At 64.5% G+C, this 22,609-nt stretch overlaps 2 protein-coding genes across 9 annotated transcripts; both read left to right on the forward strand.

The window, feature by feature from the left end:
* The first annotated feature begins 320 nt into the window (after nt 1-320).
* On the forward strand, nt 321-16,312 carry WDR90 (WD repeat domain 90). The gene is made up of 44 exons (XM_068524945.1): nt 321-375; nt 560-693; nt 814-990; nt 1,078-1,186; nt 1,401-1,562; nt 1,821-1,935; nt 2,043-2,110; nt 2,484-2,587; nt 2,665-2,883; nt 3,022-3,084; nt 3,344-3,412; nt 4,056-4,166; nt 4,236-4,381; nt 4,452-4,509; nt 4,955-5,073; nt 5,166-5,309; nt 5,412-5,542; nt 5,614-5,730; nt 6,060-6,295; nt 6,502-6,641; nt 6,848-6,978; nt 7,503-7,633; nt 7,922-8,083; nt 8,283-8,411; nt 8,593-8,723; nt 8,811-8,851; nt 9,043-9,174; nt 9,321-9,488; nt 9,573-9,662; nt 9,792-9,889; nt 10,463-10,565; nt 10,793-10,914; nt 11,087-11,246; nt 11,344-11,534; nt 11,623-11,791; nt 11,932-12,043; nt 12,200-12,371; nt 14,096-14,218; nt 14,372-14,546; nt 14,655-14,785; nt 14,894-15,037; nt 15,107-15,226; nt 15,332-15,416; nt 15,710-16,312. Exons 1-44 carry the CDS (start codon nt 366-368, stop codon nt 15,865-15,867), a joined length of 5,610 nt encoding a protein of 1,869 aa, XP_068381046.1. The 5' UTR covers nt 321-365; the 3' UTR covers nt 15,868-16,312.
* On the forward strand, nt 16,277-22,026 carry RHOT2 (ras homolog family member T2). Of its 8 annotated transcripts, none has more exons than XM_068524948.1 (19): nt 16,386-16,522; nt 16,642-16,700; nt 16,799-16,880; nt 16,964-17,007; nt 17,914-17,967; nt 18,462-18,514; nt 18,594-18,702; nt 18,798-18,899; nt 18,971-19,069; nt 19,199-19,307; nt 19,402-19,522; nt 19,726-19,810; nt 19,888-20,030; nt 20,111-20,211; nt 20,297-20,427; nt 20,521-20,601; nt 20,714-20,841; nt 20,928-21,130; nt 21,413-22,026. In XM_068524948.1, exons 1-19 carry the CDS (start codon nt 16,486-16,488, stop codon nt 21,526-21,528), a joined length of 1,857 nt encoding a protein of 618 aa, XP_068381049.1. In that variant the 5' UTR covers nt 16,386-16,485; the 3' UTR covers nt 21,529-22,026. The 8 variants fall into 8 exon arrangements, with proteins under 8 accessions (XP_068381051.1, XP_068381054.1, XP_068381049.1 ...); XM_068524947.1 differs by having other exon boundaries at nt 20,714-20,836; XM_068524950.1 differs by having other exon boundaries at nt 16,277-16,522; nt 20,928-22,026.
* The last annotated feature ends 583 nt before the right edge of the window (nt 22,027-22,609 follow it).

Genomic DNA, 22,609 nt, shown 5'->3' on the forward strand with positions numbered 1-22,609 from the left:
CCACAGCTGGTGGCGCTAGAGTACCCCCAGGGGGTCCCGGCTTGGGAGTGGCCGCAGAGGCCTGGGGGCGGAGGCTCCTTATGCCCCGGGGCACGACAGCAGAGAAGAGTAAGTGGTCGGGCAAGGTTTTGGGGCGCCCCGAGAAACAGCCGGTGAGGTGGGAGTCCAGACCCCCAGCGCGGTCACTCACCAGTCCCCGCCCCGTCGCGCGGTCACGTGTCAGGCCCCGACCCAGAAGCGCGATCACGTGCCCTGCCGCCGTGACGGCGGAAGTGGCGCCGTTGCCAGGCGGCCGTTGCTAGGCGCGCACTGCGTGCCCTGCGTGGGGCGCGGCGGCCGAGGCGGGAAGCGCGAGCGGCGGCGCCATGGCCCGAGGTAGCGGCGCGCGGCGGGAGGGCCGGGGGCTGGGGGCCCGGGGCCGGGTGCCGGGGTCTGGGGCCCGAGATGCGGCGCCGCCGCGGACGGGTTGGTGTTGAGACTCGCCCGGAGCCCAGTCCGCGCGCTGCGCTGGCTGTCACAGCTGGGGAGCTAGCAGACCCTGCCACGGCCCCCTCCCTAGACTCGCGGTGGGTCTGGCACCTCACGCCCCTGTGTCCCCCAGTGTGGCAGCAGCCGTTCCTCAACGTCTTCAGACACTTCAAGGTGGACGAGTGGAAGCGGTCCTCGAAGGAGGGCGACGTGGCCGTCGTGACGGTAAGTGGGCCGGGGCGCCTGGCAGCAGGAGCGGCGGCCTCTCCTCTGTCTCCTGGGCCGTTTTGCTGCAGCGCTCCGTGGGGCTGAGCGGGACGCCACGCCTCCCGTGTCTCTCTGCAGGACAAGACCCTCAAGTGCACCGTGTATCGCGTGCGGGGCCCTGTCTCTGCTGGCAATTACATCCAGCTCCCCAAAACCAGCACCCAGTCCCTGGGGCTGACCGGACGCTACCTGTACGTGCTCTTTCGGCCCTTGCCCGCCAAGCATTTCGTCATTCACCTGGACCTGTGTACCGAGGTTACAAGCTGGAGAGCGGGAGCTGCCGGTGGGGGCCTTGCACTCCTGTTGCAGTCTCCTCTCCACGGCCATGCTGTATACCTACAGGACAGCCAGGTCATCCGAGTGTCATTCTCCAACTTCTTCAAGGAGTTCAAGTCCACAGCCACATGGCTTCAGTTCCCTTTCATCTGTGAGACTGGGACACCCAGGAAAGGTAACATGTAGATGAGGTGTGAACGGGGCACAGATGGTCTTGGAGAGGCAGCCAGCCAGAAGGCTCACGGGGGAGGCAGGCCAGGGACAGCCTGGGTGGAGGGGCACGTGGCTGTGGCCATGAGAGTGGGGACAGGCCGAGGACAGAGAATGCTGTGGGCCGGTTGGTGAGGGGGTAGGCTCTGACCTTTGCTCCTGTCCTGCACACCTGGCAGGTGTGGGTTCCCCTGGTGCCCGCTGGACCTGCCTGCAGCTCGACCTACACGACATTCTCTTGGTCTACCTGAACCGACGCTACAGTCAGCTCAAGAGCATCAGGCTATGTGCTAGCCTGCTGGTCAGGAACCTCTACACCAGTGACCTGTGCTTCGATCCTGGTGAGGGCTAAAGGTGTGCTTAGCCTGCAGCCCACCTGCTCTAACTCCCTGTGTGCTGGCCTCCACACCCTCCCTGGCACTTGGTGAAAATGCCCATGCTGTACCATCTTTGAGCCTCCCAGCTCCCAAGGCAGCCGCTGGGGGAGGTGGTGGCTGGGCTGGTGGCCAGGCAGTACCCTGCTGGCTGGCACCTGGTGTTGTCTTGTCTGGGCTGGGAGAGGGAGCTGGGTGGGCTTCCCTGGACTTTGCTCTTCGTAGCTGTCACTGTCGCTGAAGCCCGGCGTGCAAAACTGCCCATCACCCCCATACCTCGAGAAATGGCATTCCCGGTACCGAAAGGGGAGAGCTGGCACGACCACTATGTCCACGTCCGGTGAGCGGCTCTGCCTGTCCTGAGGGCGGCCGGGTGGAGGGAGGGCAGCCGGGTGGAGGGACGGCAGGGCCGCCCCTGGAAGCTGACTGTCCTTCCACCCCGCCGAGGTTTCCAAGCGACAGCTCAAAAACATCCTCCGAGGCAGTTCAGAAGAGCTGTTCCCCTTCTGAGGCAGGTGGGCCTGTGGGGCCAGCGGTGACCCAGGTTCAGGCCTGAAGGGCCCATGGAGCTCGGCGGGAGAGGGGGGCCTGATGCTGCATCTGGGGAGGTGAATGCAGCAGCATGATGCCTGCAAGGGTGAGGGGAGGCTGTCTCGAGGCCGCAGACCCAGTGTGGGAGGTTCCAATTAGGGTGCCTGGTGGCTTAAAGCTTTCCAACTGGGAAGGGGTGCCGGGGCCCACAGTAGGGTGGGCTGCAGCTGTTGTTGTGGCTTCCCTCCTGCAGAGTGGGCAAGGCCAGGGCCCACTGCTGCCCCCTGCCCCGTGCCTTGTGGCCATGTCCTCACAGGCTTGTCTGCACTCTGCTCAGTGGGTTCTTCTCAATTGCAGTCTTAGCGGGGCCTGTGCCGCGGCTTCACCCTCACCCAGCGGCCTTCAGCAAGCTTGTTCAGGACAGCCTGGCCCTCATGGTCCAGAAGCATGGCCCCACAGCCGTGAGTGCCCTGTGCCCTTGGAGATGGGGCTGAGGGTGGTGGCCACAGGGTGCTAACAGGCACTTGTCCTCCCGAAGTCCCGCCAGGCCCCCTCTGTGCCCGGGCCCCTTCCAGAAGTCAGCGTGTCTTGTGAGCGCTCCGAGGTCTGTAGTGTGGGTGGCCCCAGTGGCCGTAGCCAGGAGCCCTTGGCCTGGGTGAAGGCCACTGACAAGCACGTGGTCAGTGACAGCCTTCACGTGTCTGCGCGTCAGACGACTGTGGAGCCCACGGCCCCAGAGGATGCATCCCCAAAAGAGGTGAGTGCTTTTCCCAAGGAAGGTGGGGCTGGACTGTGCCACCGAGGGGGGTGGGATGTGGACGAGGTGTGGGTGGAGGGCTGCTGGGTCTCTGCCCACTGGGAACATGCGTGGGGCAGATGGTCCCTTCCCATCTAGTCTCCTGGCAGAAAGCAGAACCAACAGGAGGCGGCTTTGGGCAAGGATCGTTTTCAACAAAGAGTAAGGAGGGGGGCTGGTGCCCTGACCCCAGCCCAAGTGGTTTGGGGGGGTGGCGCTCAGGCTCCAGGCAGGCGCAGGACTGGGGTACCTGGAGGGTTTAGCAATGTGATTGGAATCCTGGTTTCCTGCCAGCAGCTGGCAGAAGGCACTAGAACCAGGTGGCTTTCTTGGGAGGCAGGCACCAGCTTTGGGTGGGGTAGCCCTGGTGGGACAGGAGCCTCGCCACTTTGGGGTCTCACTGTGAGTCTGCCTGTTTCAGAGCTTCCTCCCGGATCCGGTCCTGAGGCTCAAGGGGGTCATCGGCTTTGGGGGTCACAGCACCAAATGGGTGAGGGATTCTCTGTTCTTGCTGGGTCGTGCAAGTGTCAGATACACAGAGGGGACAGTGGGCACACCCCGTGTTTCCCTGAGGTGGCTGTGTGGACAGCTGAGCTCCCCCAGGTGTCGGGTCCCTTCACCGCTGCGGACGCCCAGCCCTGCCTGCATCCTCACACGCTCGGTGCTTCCTTGACGTGATGACATCCTGTCGCAGGCATCCCTTTGTGTCGTGAACACCAGCCGGGTCGGTGCTGGTCCAATCGCTCAAGCTTCCAGAGACCTGAGAGCCCTTGCTCACCCTTTAAAGCTTTGATGCGTGTCGTCCAGCCAAGTGGGGCCGGGTATGGGCGAGACTTGTGGGACCCTGCAGGGACAGCAGCAGGAGAGGAGGCTATGTGCTCGCCAGGCCTTCCTAGACACGAACTCTGAGTCTTTGTGGGCTCTCTGGCCTTTTGTCACCTGAATCCCAAAGTTTCTTGTGTTGCAGACAGGGCTTAGAGGAAGCCCTGCCCATGCACACGTGCACCCGAGCTCTTTCTGTTCTTTTGGCGCATGCATCCCATTGACTCCTGTGCGTGGGGCTCGGGGGAGTGCTGGGGTTGGGGGACGAAGCCGACCAGCCTGTGACCTCAGCCTCCGGCCCCTGTGCACAGGCCCTGTGGACCCGGGATGGGGCTGCCGTCGTATACCCTTGCCATGCGGTCATCGTCGTCCTGTGTGTCAACACCCGGGAGCAGCGTCTCTTCCTTGGCCACACAGACAAGGTGGGCACCCTGGCCCAGGGGTGGCTTGTTCTGCAGGCACACACCCTCCCTCACCCTGCTGCCCCCCAGGTCTCTGCCCTGGCGCTGGACGGGAACGGTTCCCTGCTGGCCTCAGCCCAGGCACGGCCCCACAGCATGCTGCGTCTCTGGGACTTCCAGACTGGAGAGTGCCTGTCCCTGTTCCAGAGCCCAGTCCACACTGTCTGCTCCCTCAGGTGGGTGCAGGGTCTCTGAGGCGGGTGGGGGTTGCGCCTGCAACACTGACCTCCACCTCTCTGTCCGCAGCTTCTCTGACAGCGGGGAGGTGCTGTGTGGTGTCGGCAAGGACCGCCACGGGCGGATGGTAAGCGGGCCAGGCCGGGGAGGTGGGGCAGCCCATCCTGGGGTGCAGGCAGGCAGCAAGGGTCCCCCGCAGGCCTCCCCCAGCCTCGCCGGGCACCCCTGCGCCATACTTGCCACAGAGTGTCTGTTTCACTCCCTCGTGGATGGAGCTGACCTTTGATTGACTGGCCTCACCCTCTTCAGTGGCAAGTCCCCCACGCCTGAGCTGGGCGTGTTTAACATGCCAGCATCTCTGAAGTTGGGTGTTTCACCCGGGGCCTCTTCTCCACTCGTGGTTGTGTCTTCTGCTCCTTTCTGCACACAGATGTCTGTGGAAGCCCCGGGTGGGCACATGTAGGTTCCTCTGGGCCGCAGGGGCCAACTTCCCCACCCCCTGCAGCCCAACGCGCCTGCTTCTGTGGGAGAGGCCAGGCGGGCGCTGGGTGCTCAGCGCAGACTTGTTGCAGACGGTGGTGGTGTGGGGCACGGCCCAGGTGGGGCGAGGCGGAGAGGCCGTCATCCTCACGAAGGTGCACAGCGACGTTGACATCCAGGCATTCGAGGTGGCCTTTTTCGATGAAACCAGGTGATTGGCCGCCCGCCTGCCCACCCTCCGTGCTGGGACCAGCGAGTTGTGAGCTGGCCCGTCCTCCCTGGCTCACCTCCTACCCCTCGCAGGATGGCATCGTGCGGGCGGGGCAGCGTGCGGCTGTGGCGACTGCGAGGTGGGGGACTGCGCTCCTGCCCCGTGGACCTGGGGGAGCACCACGCGCTGGAGTTCACTGACCTGGCCTTCAGGCAGGCCCAGGACGGCCACACACTGTGAGCCCCACCCTCCCTCCCCTCATGGCCAGGGCCCGCCCATTCCCTGCCCCGCCCCTCGGCCCCTCCGCCTTCACCTGTTACCTCTGCCTTTCTGGGCAGCTACGTCTGCAGCCGCAGCGGCCACATCCTGGAGATTGACCACCAGAGCATGGCTGTGCGGCGCGCTCGCCGCCTCCTGCCCACACAGACCCCCGGTGGCCCCCTTCCACAGAAGCAGGCCTTCAGTTCAGGTAGGTGGGCCCTGCTGTGTTGGGAGGAGTGGCCCTGACGCTTTGGGCTGACCATGCCTCCCCCCACCCAGGCCCCGGCATCGCCATCAGCAGCCTCAGCGTCTCCCAGGCCAAGTGTGCTGTGGGCTCTGAGGATGGCTACCTGCGCCTCTGGCCCCTGGACTTCTCCTCTGTGCTCTTGGAGGCAGGTGGGGCCTCGACATCACCTTGCCACCAGGGTTGCCACAGGAGGGCCGTGTCCCCGGGCTGGATGGCAGTCATGGGGCTCCAAGGGGCTGTGTCCTGAGCTGGGGTCCACCGTCGCTGAGCCCAGGAGTGGGTGGTCACAGGGGAGGTGCCTGTTGTAGCTCACAGGGAGATGGGGCTCCAGGCAGCAGGGAAGCGCATTTCTCAGTGTCCTGGGCAGGGGTGCTGGGCACGGGCACTGCATGGATATGGTCAGCCTGTCCCGGTTGGCCAAGGTGCCGGGCCCACCCCACTACAGGCCTGGGTGGTCACCGACCCACCCTGCCCGCAGAGCACGAGGGCCCCATCAGCTCCGTCCGCGTCAGCCCTGACGGCCTGCGTGTGCTGTCCACCACCTCCTCGGGCCACCTGGGTTTCCTGGACATCCTGTCCCGGGAGTACAGCGTGCTGGTGCGCTCCCACGCCGCCCCGGTGCTGGCCCTTGCCACTGAGTGCAGCCGGGGACAGCTGGCCACTGTGTCCCAGGACCACACTGTCCGCATCTGGGACCTAGCGACCCTGCAGCAGGTGGGGTGTGGCCGGAGGGAAGCCAGCCAGGAGGGAGGGACTGGAGGGCCGCAGGCCTCACTGAGGCCCGGTGGGTGGGGCCCTGGGTCCTTCTGCCTGTGTTTGGGGCCTGAAGGTTCAAGGCACTTGGAGAGAGACTGGCTCTTGGGCCTTGTGGCCAGCTGGTTGCCCCAGCCTGTCCGCCCTCACACGGCCCCGTCCTCCAGCTGTACGACTTCGCGTCTCCGGAGGAGGCCCCGTGTGCTGTTGCCTTCCACCCTACCCAGCCCACCTTCTTCTGTGGCTTCAGCAGCGGGGCCGTCCGCTCCTTCAGCCTGGAGGCCACCGAGGTCCTAGTGGAGCACAGGTGGGTGGCCAGCCGGCCCTGGCCCCACAGACGATCGAGGTGGAAGCTCCAGTGGTTTGTAGGTTCCCTGGGGAGTGTGGGAGACCGAGCAGTGCAGGGGAGGGCTGTCTACAGGAAGCCCCGCCGTCTGCTGCCCCTTGGGGATTCCACAGGAGGTCTGGGACAGTGCAGCTCAGGGGCAAGGCAGCGGCGTCTCGTGTGTGCAGGTGTCACCGTGGAGCCATCACTGGCCTGGCCGCCAGCCCCGACGGCAGCCTCCTGTTCAGCTCCTGCTCTCGGGGCTCCCTGGCCCAGTACCATAGCGGCGCACCCCGGTGCCGCATCCTTCGTGTGGCAGGTCAGGCCCCCAGGCCCAACCCCAGCCCTGCTCTGCCCTCCCAGCCATCCCCTGGTCAGGTCCCTGCGGGGGTGGGGGTACGTGGCGCCCCCGACCGTGGTACTGCGTTCCACAGTCGTACTACTGAGAACCCCCAGAGCCAAGTGTGGTTTTAGGACTCACCAGCCTCCCGAGATTGAAGGTCAGTGAGAGTCTGTGCCCACCCTTCCCCAAGAGGAAGTGAGTACCTGAAGCCTGAGCACCAGGCCAGCAGGGGGGTCGGCCCCCTCTCATGGCCACTGTAACTCGGGCCAGCCAGATGGTCACTTGGTGGTCACTCTGGGAGAGCCCCCAGCTTTCCTGGCAGTCCGTGGTGCCCACTGGTGTCTTGGTGCCCTCACATCCAGGCCCCATGGGCTGGCTGCTGTGGGATCTGCCCAGCCCAGGCTGGTGTTTTCCGCACCAGTAGGTCTCTGACCAGTGTCTGTTCTGGTGCGCCCCCCCCACCCCGACCCAGCTGACTGCCTGTCCCCATGTGCCGGCAGCTAACGTGGTGTGCCAGGAGGCCTGCCCGAACCCCAGTGCCCTGGTGGTCAGTGGGGACAGCCGCCTGCTGGCCTTTGTGGGTCCCTCCAAGTACACAGTGACCGTCATGGACACAACCTCACTGGATGAGGTGGGTCAACTGGAACCCTCCCTGTGTGCAGTGAGGGCAGAGCCACGCCAGTCTGGCCCTCAGACCCCGTGGGCACCCTGACCCTGGTGGCTGCGTGTTTCCCTGGGTGGGAGGCCATGCTCATTTCAGAAAGGACCTGGGCCCTGCGCCCCTCATGGCACAGAGGACATGTGAGCTGTGGGCAGCCTGCCGGATGGGTGCCCAAGGCTGCCCACGGCCCGGGCCCAGCTCTTGGGGCTCGAGCTCTGGCTGGAGGTCATGGTGAGGACACGTGCTGCTCTCCCTCAGCTGCTGAGGGTTGACATCAGCACTCTGGACCTGGCTGGCAGCCGCCTGGACTCAGCTGTGGCCGTCTGCTTTGGCCCCGCACCCCCTGGCCACTTGCTGGTGTCCACGTCCTCTAACATGGTTGCAGTGCTAGATGCCACGTCGGGCCGCTTGGTCCGGGAGGTGAGCCCAAGACTGCGGCTGGCGGCCTGGCCTCCCCCGCCTTCCCGGCTCCAGCCTTGGTGCCCGCAGTGCCCAGAGGAGGGGAGGCCCTGGGCCGCTTGCTGCTCCCTAGAGGTTGTGTTCTGTGAGAAGGGGGCTCCCCCAACTGGTGGTCCTGTGTGCTCCGACCTTTTCCCTCAGTGAGCACCCTCTCTCACAGCTGTCCTGTGTCCCCCCTGCGGCCTGCTCTGTCCTAGCTCTCAGCGGGGATGGCCGTTTTCTGCTCACGGCCGCCGACCGGGCCATCAAGGTGTGGAACTACTCAGCACAGGCCGGCCCTGGCTGCCAGGTGTGTGCCCTGGGCGGGCGCACAGCGGATAGGAAGGAGGGTGGACGACAGTCCCCGAGGTTCCCCCGTGCCTGCTGGGGCCTGACACTGCACGAGGTCCTCTTGGTCAGTCTGCAGTCTGGTGGCCAGGTGTCTCCAGCTGTGCCTCAGTGGTCTCTACATGCCACACTGCTGCCCTCAGGTGTACATCGGCCACTCAGAGCCTGTGCAGGCTGTGGCTTTCACCCCCGACCAGCAGCAACTCCTTAGTGTGGGAGACGCCATCTTTCTCTGGGACGTTCTGGCCCCCTCTGAGAAGTCCCCTCCAGGAAGGCAAGTTCCTGCCCTCGACATGCATCTGCCAGGCCTCCCTCTGCACCCCTCCGCCCCACCCGACCATCTCTCTTGTCACCTCTGCAGTGTCCAAGGCTCTCCCGGGGCCCCCCCAACCTGCGAAGCTGGTGAGTGGTCCCTCCACACTGGCAGACTCCATGGTGATGTCTGGTGCTGGCACTGTAAATGCTGTGGGTGCACAGTGCTGTTCTCTTCCTGGGAGTCCCAATGCAGAGCTGGTTGGGGGTGAGGGGCTGGGCACGCCTCCTGCTCTGCCCTCCCCGGACCCTGAGCTCAGCCGAGCTCCTTCCGTCCTCAGGCCTGGGTACAAGACAACTGGAGGACATGGTGTCTGGGGCCAATGGCCTTCCCCGGCAGCAGGTGCCCATGCCATCCCAGGCGTCCCCACCCTGGCTGGACATCTGTGCCAGGCCCCCCAAGGACCATGATGGTGAGGGCAGGGGTCCTGGGAGGGCCTGGAGGGGATGTGCGTCTGGCTCCCATCCTGACATGCTTTGCTGCTCCTGGCCTGGGGGAGGGGCAAGGGCATGGGGGTACTCTGCTCCCTCGTCTCACTGTCTCCCCACTCTTCCTCAGGCGCTTTCTCCATGTCAGATGAGAGCCGTGGCCCTGAGGGTCTCTGCCAGGCCTCAGGCCCACCTGTGCTGGTGCAGAAGGAGGCTGGCAGGGCTGGTGATGGGGCCTGGGGGGCCACGGGGGGCCCCTGGGACCTTGGCAGGCCTCCCCACCCCCGTGATTGGCCCAGTAAGCAGGGGAGGGGCAGCAGGGTGGGGCAGGGTCACTCATAACTGGACCAGGGCCCAGGTGCATGTACCACGTGGACTCCAGGTGGCCTAAGGACAGACCCGGCTGCCCCTGGCAGACAAGGGATGGTCACCTACAGGGCAAATGGAGAGCCCAAGGCCCCTGTTGGGCCAGGTGGGTGATGGGACGTGGCTCATCTGTGCCCTTTGAACCCAAGCATCTGACCAGCCAGGGCAGGGTGACTGCAAGGAGGGTCACTGTGTGGTCCCTGGGGGTTCACAGCCTCATTCCCTTCCCTGACAGGTGCCTGCAGCATTGGAAGAGCCAGGGCCCAGCCCTCCACTCGCCCAGACTCCTATCGGCATTTCACAACTCGCTACAAGGCCTCCCTGCTGGCCAAGGTTGGCCGGGTGGGGCGTCCTCATAGCCCCTGCCACCAATGGATATCCTGGAAGCCCAGGGGTCCGGGCGGCATGGCCCTGTGGTGTCTGGGGGTACTCCTGCTCCCCGGTAGACACAGGCTCCCTGGGGTTTCCCTGGGGCAGCTCCCAGAGCTGACAGCAGCCCAGGCCTTGGTGGCAGTCGGCCCACGGGTCACCCCTCCGTGCTGAGCCCCATGCTCTCACCGGGCTGGTTAAGGTTCTCACTGTCACACGATGACTGGACCCAGGCGTGTCCTGCTGAGCCCACACACTCGCTTCACTCCATGGTCCTGGCTCCCCTTCATCTCCCCCCCAGCAGGCGCCTCCTCATCTTCTCCTCCTGCCTCCCTGTCTGCATGCTGCATGCCAGGCTCCCAGCCCCGCTGGCCACCGTGTGCAGACTTTGGTGCCCACGTTCCTGCCGTTTGCCTCCTCCCGGGAGCATGCATCTCCCAAGGCTCAGTCCCACGCCCGGCCTGATGGGCAGAGCTTGAGGTTGGGGGGCTGGGCTGGGGGGGCCGGCGCCAGCGTCCTGGGTCCACTTCCTCACAGGGCCTCTCCTTCCCTGCTGTTGGCGATGAGCAGCTGCACCTGAAGGCCGTCATGGGTTACAACGGGAACGGGCGCGCCAACCTGGTCTGGAGGCCGGACACAGGTGGGGGCCACGGCCCAGACGCTGCAGGGCGGGCTCAGTTCTGTCCACCCCTAGGCCAGGCCCCAGGGAGGGGCCCGCAGGTGGTTTGGGCTGCAGGGCGGGTGTGTCCTCCTGGTGGCACTTCCTGCTGTGAGCAGGAGTTCTCCTTGGGATGGGGTTGGGGGGTGTGGGCACGAGTGCCTGGGGCTGTGGGGCTGATGGGGCGGGCGCTTCCTCCCTGCCCACAGGCTTCTTCGCCTACACGTGTGGTCGCCTGGTGGTGGTGGAGGACCTGCACTCTGGTGTCCAGCAGCACTGGCTTGGCCACCCTGAGGAGATCTCCACGCTGGCCCTCAGCCATGATGTCCAGGTGCCTGTCCTGCAGCCCGCCTTGAATGCCCAGGGCCGAGGTGTGCCTCGGAGCTTGGCTCCTCGAACTGCGTGCGGCTGGCTCTCGCTTCCAGAGCAGCCCTTTACCCAGAGCGGGAACGGGCCCGTGGACTGCACCCTTCCTGCTGACCACCCACCTGCCTGCCCGCCAGGTGCTGGCCTCTGCCTCAGGCCGAAGCAGCACTGCCTCCCGCTGCCAGATCCGTGTCTGGGATGTGCCGGGGGGCTCCTGTCGGCAGCTCCTTTCTCACCATGACACTGCTGTCCAGGCCCTGGCTTTCTCGCCAGATGACAGGCTCCTCGTCACGCTGGGTCAGCAGGACGGGGGCGGAGGAAAGTGGTCTCCGGACTCCCCTGCCTGTCCTGAGAACCCTGGGCAGCTGACGTGGTCACTGTGCATCTCCCCCAGGGGACTATGGCGACCGCACCCTGGCTCTGTGGAGCACGGCCACCTACGAGCTTGTGTCCTCCACGTGCCTCCCGGAGCCGGTACACAGCGTGGCCTTCAACCCCTGGGACGCCGGCGAGCTTGCCTGCGTGGGCCAGGGTGCCGTCACCCTGTGGCTCCTGCAGCAGCGTGGGGGCGACGTCAGCCTCCAGGTGCCAGGGTTCAGAGGAGGTTTCGGAGGATGGGGTCTGGCTGGGCCCCAGGGCATCGCTGACCCACACTGCACTCATGTTCCTCCAGGTCCACCGAGAGCCCATCCCTGAGGAGGTGGGGGGGTGCGAGCTGACCTCGCTTTGCTACGGGACCACACCCCTGCTCTACTGTGGCTCCAATGCTGGCCAGGTGTGTGTTTGGGACATGTGTGCCGGCCGCTGCTTCTTGGCCTGGGACGCGGACGACGGTGAGATCGGTGGGTGTCTGACGGAGCCCCTGTGGCCCTTGACAGCTTGGGGCTCGGTTCTCCCTGGGAGTCCTGGTGCTGGGGCGGTGGACACCATCTTGAGTCCCAGGCATCTGGGGACGTGGCTCACGGCATCTCCTGTCCCCCAGGAGTGCTGCTGTGCTCGGGCGCGCGTCTGGTCAGTGGCAGCAACACCAGGCGGCTGCGCCTGTGGGCCGTGGGGGCCGTGCCGGAGCTGAGGCGCAAGGGCTCCGGGGTCAGGTGAGCATCCACAGTGTGTCTGGGAGCCGGCACTCTGTTGCCAGCTGGGCCCATCCCCCAGGGGACATGCTCGGGCAAGGCCAGGGCCTGTGGGCCAAAGCACCTGGCTCCCTCGGCTCTCGCTGCTGCCACCCCTTTGACCCCCTGCCCCTCCAGGTCTAGCTCTGTGTTTATGGAGCGTGAGCTGACACTTGACGGGGCCGTCGTGAGTGCAGTCTTCCACGAAAGCATGGACATGGGTGTGGTGGGCACCACGGCGGGCACGCTCTGGTATGTCAGCTGGGCTGAGGGCACCAGCATCCGCCTCATCAGCGGCCACCGGAGCAAGGTGAGGCCGCTGGGCCACCGGCTTGCTGCCGAGGATGTCTGAGGGGATCCCAGCCCGGCACGGGCCGGGCAGCTGCTGCGCGCTCCCTCCGTCCCCGCCCCCAGGGTGCTCCCAGCCCAAGCGCAGCTGTGAGCGTCCAGGCGTTCCCAGGACCAGCTGTACCCCTGGAACCACGTGCCCCTCCGCGTGGGCATGGGGTCCATGCCGTGTCCGCGTGCAGCAGCTCCAGGCCCTGTGGCCTTCTTGACCCTTCCTCTTTCCCGCCACTTTATTCTCTTGTAATTTACGTGTTGAAGAAAACTGGTCATCCACCCTGGAGTCTTCCACCACCGTTGTTGGACATGCTTCCCTGGGGTCCGAGGGGTCTGGAAGCCGGGCCAGGGTCTAGTCAGGGCCAGCCAGTCCCAACGTCACTTCCTTCTGGTAGCACTGTGTCTCCCACCAGTGATGCCCTCGTCTGGCGGCAGGAGTTGCAGGTGGCAGTAGTCAGATACCTTGTTCCTTCAGGAGGGAAGTGGCCTCGAGAGCTCTCAGATTTTCCGGGGCTGGGACAGGGCACAGGTAGATGAGTCTCTCCCTCGTGGACCAAGTTCCCCAGCAGCAGCCAATGTGTTACTTTCTGAGAGCTATTAGGGGCTGGTGGGTGGAAACATGGGTCTGGCTTCCCCACCGTCACTTTCTCTTGATGCTCATGGAGTCCTGGCCTCGGCTGGTGGCAGGGTCTTCAAGTTGGCTCCTGAGTCTTTTTTAAAAAAATTCTACGTTCATTTGTTCAGGCGTAACAGTAGCCAACAAAGAGGTAGTGAGGGTTATGTGTTTCCTTTTTCTTTGGTAATGGCTTTATGTTGAGGTATAATCTGTGGGCCACACACCCATGTCACGTCAATGGTTTTTGAAACATTTGCAGAACTGTACAACCATCACCGCGGTCACTTTCATCCCAGAAGGAAACCCCCCACCCATTAAGCACTCACCGCCCAGCCCCTGGCAGGCGCTCACCGACTCTGTCTCTGTCGGTTTGCCTGTTCTGGATGGTCCCTGTGAACAGAAACACACTCTGTGGTGCTTTCTATCTGCTTCTCTCACTGAGCATCGTGTTTTCAAAGTCCGTCCGAGTTGTAGCGAGTGTCAGTGCTTCACTCCTATTTACTGCTAAATACGCTTCTGTGGTACAGATAGGATGAGTTTATCCACCCACCAGGGCATGAGCTTGAGGGTGCTGAGTTTTTGACCTGAGCTGGTGGTCACTGGTGGTCCCCCCTCTTCTGTGGACCACAGGTGCTCCAGCCTCTCCCTCTGCAACTCCGCCCAAGACCGGACTTGGCTGTTCTAGAGCCTGTGGCCCCTCCAGTGGGAAATGGGCTTAGAGGTCACGGTCTGAGGCCCAGAGGGGCCCATCACGTCTCAGCCAAACAGACCTAAATTATTATTTTTCTAAGATAAAATGCATCAGGAGTTTATACTTATGCTTGAAATTCACATTCAGGACTCGGCTATTTTTTTTACCTCTTTGGTGCACGGCCTGTCTCCTTTTTTTTACACCAGAGATCCTGACTCTGTGTAATCACACAACTGCTTTCTCCCTCGATACACATGACACACACACACACACACACACACACACACACACAACAATCTCAGCCCCACCCCCCCTGCTGTGATGAGGCCCAGGAATGGCCCCCTGGGAGGCCATGGGCCTCAGGTCGGGTGGTGCCTCCTCACAGGTGAACGAGGTGGTCTTCAGCCCCAGCGAGTCCCACTGTGCCACGTGCAGTGACGATGGGAGCGTGAGGGTGTGGAGCGTGGCCAGCATGGAGCTGCTGATCCAGTTCCAGGTGCTCAGCCAGGTACTCGGGGGGGCGCCTGGGGCTGGGGTGCACGCCCGGGGCTCCGGCAGCCTCATCCTCCCTCCAGCCTTGGTGTCTGTCTGTGGCCTTGGGCCCGGGCCCCTTCCCCCCTCCCCAGGGGAGTTCTGATGTTTTCCCACCGTGGGTCCCCAGAGCTGCCTCTGCCTGTCTTGGAGCCCCCCATCCTGCGAACGCCCAGAACAGCAGCGGGTGGCAGCGGGCTACAGTGACGGCACGCTGCGGCTCTTCAGCATCCCCCGCATAGCGATGGAGCTCAAGATGCATCCCCACTCGGCTGCACTGACGGCCATCGCCTTCTCTGCTGACGGTGAGGCCGGGCTCATGGTGACAGCACGGCTTCTGCCTGGCCCAGGTCACACCTTTGGGCTGAGGGCTAGGGGCTCACAAGTAACAGCGTGGTCTCTGCCTCGCCCAGGTCAGACCATCCTCTCCGGAGACAAGGATGGGCTCGTGGCTGTGAGTCGCCCTCGCACGGGGATGACCTTCCGTGTGCTGAGTGACCATCGGGGAGCCCCGATCTGCACCATCCAGAGCACGAGAAGAGAGGTGAAGTAGCCTCGTGAGCCTGCAGGGCCCAGCCTGAGCCGAGGGTGCCGGCAGGGAAGGGGATGGGAGAGCAGGGCAGGCAGCACCCACCAGCCTTTATGCCCCCAGTATGGAGACTTCGGGGCAGAGGGTGTGGACCTGTGGCTGGCTGCCAGCGGGGACCAGCAGGTCAGCGTTTGGGCCTCCAACTGGCTGCAGGACCGCTGTGAGCTCGTGGACTGGCTAAGCTTCCCAGCGCCTGCCCTTACGGAGGTAAGAGTCCCGGTGGCCCTGTGGGCGGGGTGCCCCCCACCCTGCCACAATGTGCTGTGCCCTCCATAGGTTCCCAGCTGCCTGCCGCCCTCCCTCGCCGCCTTCTGCCCCTGGGATGAGGCGCTGCTGGTGTGTGCGGGCCTCGGTGTGCACCGTGAGGTGGTCTTCTACAGCCTCCGCCAGAAGCAGGCACGTGCACCCCTCCATGTGGTTCTGAGGGACCCAGGGCTGGGGAGGGGCAGGTCTCGGGGCCACGGGAACCCCTGCCCAGTGCCTCACGCTTGCTGTCTGCAGGTGATGGAGAAGATCCCACTGCCTTTCTTTGCTGTGTCCATGAGCCTGTCCCCTGGGGCCCACCTTATGGCCATTGGCTTCTCTGGTGAGTGCTGGTGTCTTGAGTGGGGCCCAGTGGGTACACCTGTGCCCCCACACTGAGCCGTACCCCTCATCCCTGAAAGTGGGGTGAGGACACCTGCTCCAGGGGAGTCTTAGATAGGGTCAGGAAATGAGGGGGGGGTGGGGTGCCAGGTTCCCCCAATGAGGCACTGGTCCCAGCTGGAGACAGAGCCAGGGTGGGTTGGAGGAACCCTGGGTCCTGGAACTATACAGACACAGGCACAGGGCCCATGGCACCCTACCTGCCCCAGCCCACCCTATGCTGTCCCCCGGCAGAGCGTGTGCTGAGGCTGGTGGACTGTGCGTCGGGGGCCGTGCAGGACTTTGCTGGCCATGATGACTCGGTGCAGCTGTGCAGGTTTGCCCCGTCTGCTCGGCTGCTCTTCACGGTGGCCCACAGTGAGATACTGGTGTGGGAAGTCACAGGCCACTGACCCCCAGTGGGGAGTGCGGGGTCGGGTGTTGCCCTGCTGGTCAGCCGGGCACCTGGCCTGGGCAGAGGCTTGGCTGAGAAGCTGGGTTGGCCAGGGGCCTTGTGCTGGGCCAGGATGGCTGGGTGGGCTTCACGCCTCCACACCCGGCTGCCCAGGAGTGTGTGCAAATCATCAAGACCTTGAACATGTATGAAGTGCTTATTGCCTCTTTTCCTTTGGGCTTTTGTTTCTACCTTGTACAGTTCAAATAAATGTGGGTGTTGCATTGAGGCATTGTCTCCTGGTCACTCCAGGCTGCCTGAGCTCAGTTTCTGCCCAACCTCCAGACCTCCTGCTCCCTGCCAGGGATCCTGACCCCTGCAAGAGCCGCGGGAGCCTGAGCAGGAGCTGCGGGGCGGGGCGGCACTGGGCAAAGGCCCCGCCCCCCTGGCCGGCAGTGCCCGGCGCGCCCACGCGGTGGCGCCGCCAGGCAGGCCGGTCTGGCCCGCCCGCCTCGCTAGTGCGGCTGCGCGGGCGGGGGCCGGAAGTGCGGGCGCAGCTACAGCGCGGGTCGGGACCGCGGTCGTGGGCGGGGGCCGGGCCTGCACCGGGGTCGGGCTGCAGCTCCCGGCGGCCAGCATGAAGCGGGACGTGCGCATCTTGCTGCTGGGCGAGGGTAGGTAGGCGCCTGGGCCTGGGTCGGGCGGGGGTCGAGCCTGGTCGTGGGTCTTGGGGCCGGGGTGGGGAGAGGCGCCGCGACCTTGGCCGCCGCGCTGACCGCGCCGCCCCGCGCAGCCCAGGTGGGGAAGACGTCGCTGATCCTGTCGCTGGTGGGCGAGGAGTTCCCCGAGGAGGTAAGGCCGAGCGCGTCCCCGCGCCCAAGAAGGGCCCAGGTCCGGGCGCCGCCGCCCTCCGCCCTTCCTGGCTGTCCTCACGGCCGCGTCTGCCCCAGGTCCCCCCCCGGGCAGAAGAGATCACCATTCCCGCGGACGTCACCCCAGAGAAGGTGCCCACCCACATCGTGGATTACTCAGGTAGAGGGGCCGCCCGCCCGCGGTTGCGCCCAGGAGCGGGCGTCTCCGGCAGGTCTGCAGTGGGATCTCTTTTTTCCACCCAGAGGCTGAGCAGACAGTCGAGGAGCTCCAGGACGAGATTCACAAGGTACAGTGGGTCCTGGGGAAGGGGGTGCTGGGCATGGGGGTCAGGGCTCAGGCCTTGGGGGTATGGCCACCCTGGCTTGATCGGTTTCATTCTCTGAGGGATTGGATTAAGGTGCCCAGAGTGTCCGCAGCCTCGCTAATTCTGTTGTGACCTGTTAGCACTGAGAGTCTTTGGGGTCCCTGTGATGCACTCTGCTGGGAGATGGGAGGAAGGCCCATTCCTTCCTCCTGCATGCGTGGTTGGACAGCCTACAGCCCTCCGTGCCTAGCCTTCCCTCTTCTGGTGGACCCTGGGGAGCAGTCTCCAAGTCCTTGAAAGTGATCCCTTGGACAGCTCTGTGCCCAGCACCCCCATTCCCCACTCCTTAGTCCAGTCCACTGTCCTGGGCCTCTGGGTTGCCCTGGGTGTCATGACCAGTGCTGTGGGCTGCACAGCTAGCTCTCTGCTCTCCTCTGCACAGGAGGACCTGTGCCTGGACCAAGCTCCTGGTGGGGGTGCTGCCCCTGCAGCATGTGTGTCCTGGGGGTGCCACTGGGCAAGGGTACAGGCCGCAGCCACTGTGTTGCCGTCATCCCCCCACCTTGTGCTGTTGTCCTCTGTTTGCTGTTGCCTGTAGTGACCAGGGAGCGAAGGGCTGAGGCTGGGGCGTCAAGTTTAAGGGTGGCTGTGTCCTGAGCCCTCAGGAGACTCGCTGACCAGAGCTGCAGTACTGGGGCCTGGCATCTGCAGCAGAAGTGGGTAGGGAAGGGCTGGCCTGAGTTGTGAGTGGCCAACAGCCAGTGACTCGGCCTGGGAGCAGCTGGAAGGGTGGGCTCCCCCAGTCTCTGAGCCCTGTCCTGTCCAGCTTGTGAGTGGAGCAGGGAGCTTCAGATCCCACCATACAATCCCTCTCCCTGCCCCCAACAGGCAAACGTGGTGTGCGTGGTGTATGACGTGTCTGAGGAGGCCACCATTGAGAAGGTGAGCAAGGGAACTCTCTGTCCATCCCAGCTTTCTGTCACTGGCGCCCAGCCTGGTCATCCACCTGTTCTCTGTTCTCTGCACACACCACAGCCGGACGCTCAGTTGACCCGGGTTCTGGGCAACTTGCACCCGTGGCTGGCCCCACTGGGGAGCTTCACGGAGCCACCCTGGCTAGGGCCCCCAAAGCTTCCCCCGAGTTCCCATGACCCTGTCTCCCGCCGAGAGCGTGGATGGCCTTGCGTCTGAATCTCTGAGGTCTGCGGGAGGAGTTGCTGATCTCAGGCCCTTTGTGGGTGTTTGGGAACTGCTAGGATCAGATGAGGTCCTACCTGCCCGCTGCTCTTCCCCACTGGGTTTGTTGCCAGTGGCCGTGACTTTGACTCTCAGTGGCCCTCAATCTCCCCCCTCTCTCCTCGAGCCAAGTGAGAGTTCCACATGGGAGCTGTGGGCCGGGCAGGCCCCCATTCTCATGGCCAGGTCTTACCTTTCAGATCCGAACCAAATGGATCCCACTGGTGAATGGGGATACCAAGAGGGGGCCCAGGTAATAGGCAGGGCTCGGGGAGGGGGACTGGGCCCCGCCAGCTCCCTGATCCTTGGTGACCGTGGGTCTCTCCCCCAAGGGTCCCCATTATCCTGGTGGGCAACAAGTCGGACCTGCGGCCGGGGGGCTCCATGGAGGCTGTGCTGCCCATCATGAGCCAGTTCCCCGAGATCGAGACCTGTGTGGAGGTGAGCGGGCAGGGCCCCGGGGGTGCCAGGACCGCAGAGGCGAGGACAGGGGTCCTCCCTGCCTCCCCCTCTGAGTCTGTTCCCACGTGTCCCAGTGCTCGGCGAAGAACCTGAAAAACATCTCAGAGCTGTTCTACTATGCACAGAAGGCCGTGCTACACCCCACTGCTCCCCTCTATGACCCTGAGGCCAAGCAGGTGGGCTGAAGGTGCTGGTGGGGAGGGCGAGCAGGAGGGAGCGGTGGGGTGTTGAGCCACTGTCCCCACAGCTGATGCCCAAGTGCGCCCAGGCCCTCACACGCATCTTCAGGCTCTCAGACCAGGACATGGACCAGGTGCTCAGTGACCAGGAGCTCAACGCTTTCCAGGTGCGCCCTCTTCTGTCTCCTGGCGGTACCCACCCTCCCAGCTTGCAGCCGCACCCCACGCCTCGGCTGCCCTTGTGACGGATGGAGAGGGCAGCTGTCTGACTAACGGCCACTTTCTCTTGAAAGCAGATGTCCTGCTTCGGGCACCCTCTTGCCCCGCAGGCCCTGGAGGACGTGAAGATGGTGGTGAGCAAGAATGTGGCAGGAGGCGTGCAGGATGACCGGCTGACCCTGGACGGTGAGGCCCGACGCCCTGCCTACCCCGGGCGTGGGGTGTGGGGCAAGGCTAGGCTGTGCCTGGTGTTACTCCTTTCTCTGCTTCTCCTGAGCAGGCTTCCTTTTCTTGAACATGCTCTTCATCCAGCGAGGCCGCCACGAGACCACGTGGACCATCCTGAGGCGCTTTGGCTATGGCGACTCGCTTGAGCTGACGGCCAACTACCTCTGTCCACCGTGAGTGGCGTTCGGGCTCAGGGCTCGCCTCCCATCTGTGTCGGATGGGGCCTGGGGCTCCTGGACCCTGTGCTGGGGGCCATCGGGGCGTCTCTCCCTGGCGGGGGGACTCACTGCCTGCCTGGACGGCCTGTGTTCAGAGGAGGTGCCCTGTGGAGCACAAGGAGGTGTGCACATCCCCACCCCCATCCTGGCACCCGCAGGCTCCGTGTGCCCCCCGGATGCAGCACTGAGCTCAACCACCGCGGCTACCAATTTGTGCAGAGAATGTTCGAGAAGCATGACCAGGTGAGGGCGCTGGGCCCCACTGAGCCCCCCCCTCGGCCTCCCGCCCGCACGTGTCACCGCAGCTCCTCTGCCCGCAGGACCGGGATGGCGCCCTCTCGCCAGCAGAGCTGCAGAGCCTCTTCAGCGTGTTTCCTGCTGCTCCCTGGGGGCCCCAGCTCCCTCGCACGGTCCGCACCGAGGCCGGTCGGTTGCCCCTGCACGGGTATCTCTGCCAGTGGACGTAAGTGCAGCCCTCACCCACTGAGACGGCCTCATCCTCTGCCCTGCTGTAACGCCACATCCCCACTTCCCCGTCCCCAGTCTGGTGACCTACTTGGACGTCCAGCACTGTCTTGAGCACCTTGGCTACCTGGGCTTCCCCACCCTCTGCGAGCAGGATTCCCAGGCCCACGCCATCACAGGTGGGTGCCCGCTTTCACACCGGCCCCCAGCCAGTGCCTCCCCGGCAGCCCCTCCCTCACGTTCATCCTTGCCCCCTGCCCACAGTCACCCGGGAGAAGAGGCTGGACCAGGAGAAGGGACAAACGCAGAGAAACGTTTTCTTGTGCAAGGTGGTGGGGGCCCGCGGAGTGGGCAAGTCCTCCTTCCTGCAGGCTTTCCTCGGCCGTGGCCTGGGGGTGAGTGTCCGTGTGTGCCGTGCGTGGACCTGGGGGGCAGGGGTTCTGGAAAGAGTCCGAGCAGCGAGCTTCAGGGGCGTCCCTCTGCACCAGGATGCTGGGGAGCCTGCTGGGGAGCCCTCTGCCTACACCATCGACACCGTGCAGGTCAACGGGCAGGAGAAGTACCTGATCGTGAGTGCGGGGGTCCCCAGGGTAGGCCTAGAGCGTGCATGCTGAGGGAGCCGCCCAACGCGGCCCTGGGAGACCTAGCCTGTGCCCCTCTGAGGCCACCCTCTCTGTTCAGCTGTGTGAGGTGGGTGCAGACAGCCTCCTGACCGCCTCGGCCGACGCCACCTGTGACATTGCCTGCTTGATGTTTGACAGCAGGCACCCCAGGTCCTTCTCGCTGTGCGCCAGTGTCTACAAGGCAAGGTCCCGCCCACCCTGGGGGCCCTGCTGGGTAGCAGGGCTGTGGGCAGGTGTCCCCCAGCACACTCACATGGCCCCTCCCCCTGCAGCGCCACTACATGGACAGGCAGACCCCCTGCCTCTTCGTCTCCTCCAAGGCTGACTTGCCCGAAGGTGTCTTGCTGCCTGGTCTGTCTCCGACTGAGTTCTGCCGTAGGCACCGGCTGCCCGCCCCCGCCCTGTTCTCTTGTGCCGGCCCAGCCGAGCCCCGCGCGGCCATCTTCACCCGGCTTGCCACCATGGCCGCCTTCCCGTGGGTACCAGGATCGAAGCCCCTGTGTGGGAGACCCCTCCCTGTCCCAGGAGAGTGGCACAGCTGTGGTGTCAGGACTGGAGTTAGTCAAGGTTGCAGGGTGGGCCTTGGTGCCCATGCCGATGCCCAGGCGGGGCCCTCGGGGCCTGGCCTCACAGGCTGCTCTCTCGTCTGGGGGTCCTGCCATGCTGGGCACTGACACGGAGCAGCTGAGTGGGGCTCTGGGACTTTGTAGGAGACGGAGGTGGGGGTACAGCAGCAAGACTCCCCTCTCTCCTGCAGACACCTTGTCCACGGGGAGCTGCACGCCACCTCCTTCTGGCTCCGGGTGGCGCTGGGGGCCGTCGGGGCTGCCGTCGCTGCCGTTCTCAGCTTCTCACTCTACAGGGTCCTGGTGAAGAGCCGATGAGGCCCCGGACCCCACAGTCTGATCTCAGGGTGCTGGTGTGGGGCCACTTGCTTGGGGGGCGGGGATGGAGACCCTATCAACTTTGCTCCTGAGGACAGTCCACCTGCTGCCCCACCCCTGCCTCAGCCCCGAGGGTGGCCCCAGCTCCCAGCAGCCTGTGTCCGGCCTTGCTGCAGGTGCCGGGCATGACCCTCTTTTGTGGGCATCATGTGTTGGAGGGACCGGGAGGTGTGGGTGAGGAAGTCAGTGACCCCAGACCCGAATTCTCAGGGCTCCACTCCTCCTTCCTGGTCCCATGTGGCCAGAGGGTATGAAGGGGGTAAGAAGGCAGAGCTTTGGGCCAAAGGCAGGGGCATGGAGGCAAGAAATGGCTGGACCATTGTGCACGCCCCCACCCCCCAATCTGAAGACAGGTCCAGGGCTGTGCCTCTCCCAGAAGACGTATGAGATTGGGTTTCCTGATTAAACTTCACTTGTGTCTTTTCCATATTGGGTCCTGCTTTCTGAGGATGACTTCTTGAATTAACTAAAACGTGTCCTTGGTCTGGGTGTGGGCTGGGAATGTTACTCCTGACCCCCCCGCCTCCTCTCTGGGTCACCATCCTGAGGTCTCAGGCCAGGGTAAGGACCAATTATGGCCCAGCTGCAGCTTCAGAGCCTTTAGTCCATTGAGGTCCATGCTGGCCTGAGGGTGAGAGGCTGGAGGGGACCTGATACCTGAGGACCCCCGGAGGTGACCCCTCCCCACAGCCAGGTGTATCCACTACCCAAGCCTCAGCATCCTGTCAGGTTGGCTGAGGTGTGCTGAGGATCTGGGGTTCTGGGATGTGCTGAAATGTCCTGGTGTGTGAGGTGGCCCTGGTCTGGGGGATCTGCCCTGTTTCTCACACCCCACCCAGAGGCCTCTGCCCCTCCCACTGGGCAGGAGACAGCCAGAGCTCCAGCCTAAGGACAAGGGGACAGAGAACCTTTCTTGGGCTGAGGAGGGGGCTCAGCTTGGAGTTCAGGTGCTCACTCTGGCGTGCATGCTGGGCGTGGAGCAGAGGCAGTATGTGGTGTGCTTGGGTGGA

This window comes from Eschrichtius robustus, chromosome 16, assembly GCF_028021215.1.
Source record: "Eschrichtius robustus isolate mEscRob2 chromosome 16, mEscRob2.pri, whole genome shotgun sequence".
NCBI lineage: Eukaryota > Metazoa > Chordata > Mammalia > Artiodactyla > Eschrichtiidae > Eschrichtius > Eschrichtius robustus.